This window comes from Rutidosis leptorrhynchoides, chromosome 9 (genome assembly GCF_046630445.1).
Source record: "Rutidosis leptorrhynchoides isolate AG116_Rl617_1_P2 chromosome 9, CSIRO_AGI_Rlap_v1, whole genome shotgun sequence".
Lineage (NCBI taxonomy): Eukaryota > Viridiplantae > Streptophyta > Magnoliopsida > Asterales > Asteraceae > Rutidosis > Rutidosis leptorrhynchoides.
This window is the reverse complement of record NC_092341.1, coordinates 259,750,522-259,753,757: the sequence shown is the minus strand read 5'-3', so window position 1 is coordinate 259,753,757 and position 3,236 is coordinate 259,750,522. Positions and strand designations below refer to the sequence as shown.

At 39.4% G+C, this 3,236-nt stretch overlaps 1 protein-coding gene across 1 annotated transcript; it reads right to left on the bottom strand.

The window, feature by feature from the left end:
• Positions 1-303: 303 nt before the first annotated feature.
• Positions 304-840, bottom strand: LOC139868723 (uncharacterized). Its single transcript, XM_071857058.1, has one exon. The coding sequence runs from the start codon at positions 838-840 to the stop codon at positions 304-306; it is 537 nt and encodes a 178-aa protein (XP_071713159.1).
• Positions 841-3,236: the final 2,396 nt, after the last annotated feature.

The window sequence follows — 3,236 nt, the reverse complement described above, 5'->3', positions numbered from 1 at the left end:
TTGTACTTTTTGGCTCAAAAAGTGCATTTGCTTGTGACATGGCAGTGTCAGATTTTGACCCCCCAATAACCCCAAATGTCAAATGGTAGTGTCAAATTCAGTAGGGTCCACCAGTTTTGTATTTTTTTTCCAAATAATTAAAATGGTAAATAAATACAACAAAATAAAATAAATTACATTATAAATAAAAAAATTACATAATTAGTTTTTCATAAGAATTTAAAATTACATAAATTGACGATTACATAGATTCAAAAAAAAAAAAAAAAACTAATTCGCATTGCGAAAAGTGGGTGGAAGGTTTCAAATATGCTCGACTAAATCCTCGGTAAGTTGGTTGTGCATATCTCGATCCCTTATTTCTCTTGCGATGATATCTCGATCTCGTCCTCTGTTTCGTATACGTTCCATACCATTTTCCATTTCTTCGGTGGTGAATCTTTCTTCCCATTTAGAAAATGCAAAGCCGTTATCTTCAAGTATCATGTTATGTAATATGAGACAACATTCCATCACTCTTCGCATCCTGTTAACTGACATACTTCGTGAAGTTATGCGTATAATATGAAAACGACCTTGAAGAACCCCAAACGCCCTCTCTATATCCTTTCGGGCACTAGCTTGAAATCTTGTAAACTTAATCGTTGGTTCTTCAGTAGGACATGAATATCCTTTAACTAAAGTTGCCCAATCGGGATATATACCATCCGCAAGGTAATATCCTTTGTTATATTCATGCATATTTACCTTAAATGGTGCGGATGGAAATGTTCGGTTCTTAAGTTTATCAAATATAGGTGATTGGTTCAAAACGTTAATATCACTGTTGGAACCCGTCATCCCAAAAAAAGCATGCCAAATTCACAAGTCATATGAAGCAACAGCTTCAAGCATAAGGGTCGGTTTCTTGTGATCACCCCGAGTGTATTGTCCTTTTAAGGCAACAGGACAATTCCTCCACTCCCAGTGCATACAATCTATACTCCCGAGCATACCCCTAAACTCATGTCTCTCCTCGTGTGCACTATATAATCTAGCACATCGTGTGCATTCGGAGATCGCATGTATTCCCTTTTGTACAAAGTAATAACACACATACAAAAGTAATCTAGACAGTATTGATGTTTGCTCACTCATTTGCAAATATTCATCCCACATATCGGGAGCGGTACCATACACCAATTGGCCTATAGCCGACGTACATTTTTATAAAGTAGTAAATGTAGGCCTACCGATAGCATCAACTCGTTGAGAAAAGTAAGTATAATATTCTGGCATATTATCACTTTGGAAAGTAGTTATACCTTGCACTATCCGGAAAAATAATTGTATTCGCATACGAAAACGGCGTTTAAATTTTCTTTGTGGATATTTTGGCGTCTCACAAAAATAATCATCCCACAAATGTTGTGCAGCAACCTCCCGTTCCCTAGGAATGTAACCTCTAACTCTCGAAATAGATGGTGCCGATTCGACTTTGGAATGATCATCTTCTATTTCTTGAATTAATTAAACAATCCGCAAATCTTCGGAGTCGGAACTAGACCCCGTAACCTTGAACCCATTTATAAACTAGTAAACTTTTTTAAAAAAGAAATGGAAAGAAAAAGAGTAAAGAATGAAATGTGTGAAAAATGATAGAATTGTTGGGGTTTAAATAGGAGTAAAATGGAGTAAAAATGATTTTTAAAAAAAATAAAAAAAAATACAAAAAACGGGTATATATCCGTTGGGCAACGGATATATTACCCCAACCAATCACATGCTGCCACATAACCCTTTGAAGCCCCGTTTTTTCAGTCAAAAAAGGAACTGACGCCCTATAGCGTCAAAATCTGACGCCGCGATAAAGGCGTCAGGGGCGTCAGATGGAGCCAACTCGTCTGACGCGACCAGATCTGACGCCGCGTTAGTTTCAATCTTATGGGTTTGTTTAAAAGAAACAGTTTAATAATATGTTTTAGGTATTAAGTGAATATAAATTCTAAAGTCATTTAGTTTAATGACCCGTGAAACCACGGATTCCAACTAAGAAACTTGTCGTTGTTTTTACAAATATATTGATATATTTAACTTGGTCAAAATAAATGAACTACATTCATTCTCCCACCACTCTCTTTCAGTTTTCATCACAATTATTATTTTCTTTGTCATAAAAGCCTACATTACAACTAATGATACGCATACCCGATCAGGTCGTGTAGCGCATCAAACAGCATCGCCACAAGGATTGCAGGAACGCGCGCTTAGGTAGATAGCGCTATAGTGTCAACTATGGCGCTGATCACATACGTGCGCATTGGTGACGTGCACATGTCAGGCGATGTTGTAGCTGGCAGGGGACACCTGGCAGAAAAAGGGTCAAGTCCGACAAGAACACTTTTTACTTTTGTTGGTTCAGCTTACTCAAAGATGTACTATTGGCAGGCCACGATCCTTTTAACCTTATTATGTGGCGATAAAAGACAAGAAGGATTACCCTATAAATAACGGACTTCATCCACAAAAAGAGGGATCTGAAATTCACTTCAAACACACATACACTATTGACAGTAGCGCATAGCGCAATTATACCCGCGCTACCGAACTTATAGCATTTTACTAGACATTCTTGATATACAGGTAACGTTCTACGAACACAAACCCTACAACCCAGCGCGAGCCATCGTCCACTGGACTACCCGCCGATGGTGGGTCTACGTTTAACCACCCCCGCTAAGATCCTCATCTCGCAGGGGGTTATTCACGATACTCCGGACCGAAGAGTTAAACCCAACTGACCCTTAAATCCCTCTTCATTGATGTTAAGCATGGACCGAACCCAACCCGATTACTCTATGCTTGATCATTTGGCGCCATCCGTGGGACTCGAACCCATGACCAGGAGGGAAAACAAGAAAGCCTTAATCAGAAGCCTCACCAAGAGCCTAAAGGAGATATATGTAACGGAGCCCATCTCAAAAACGTTTGAGAAACCTGTGCGCATGTCCAAAAACACGCGGCATGATAAGTCTAAGTTCTGCGACTTTCACGACGACTTCGGACATGAGACCAATCGTTGCAAAGCATTGGTTGATAAGGTGGTTGTTTGCCTCAAGCGTAGAGAGCTAAAACACTTGAAGCCAGGGAAGGATGAATCAGGTGGGTACAAGAAGGAGAATGAAGGAGCTAAAAAGGACAAGGTTATCTATGTCTTTTTTGTGGGAGAGGAGGAAGGAAATCGAGAAAGAACCATT

Bases quoted from the DNA above. Each gene is read 5' to 3' on its own strand.
- LOC139868723 (XM_071857058.1), bottom strand. From the start codon at position 840: ATGACGGGTTCCAACAGTGATATTAACGTTTTGAACCAATCACCTATA.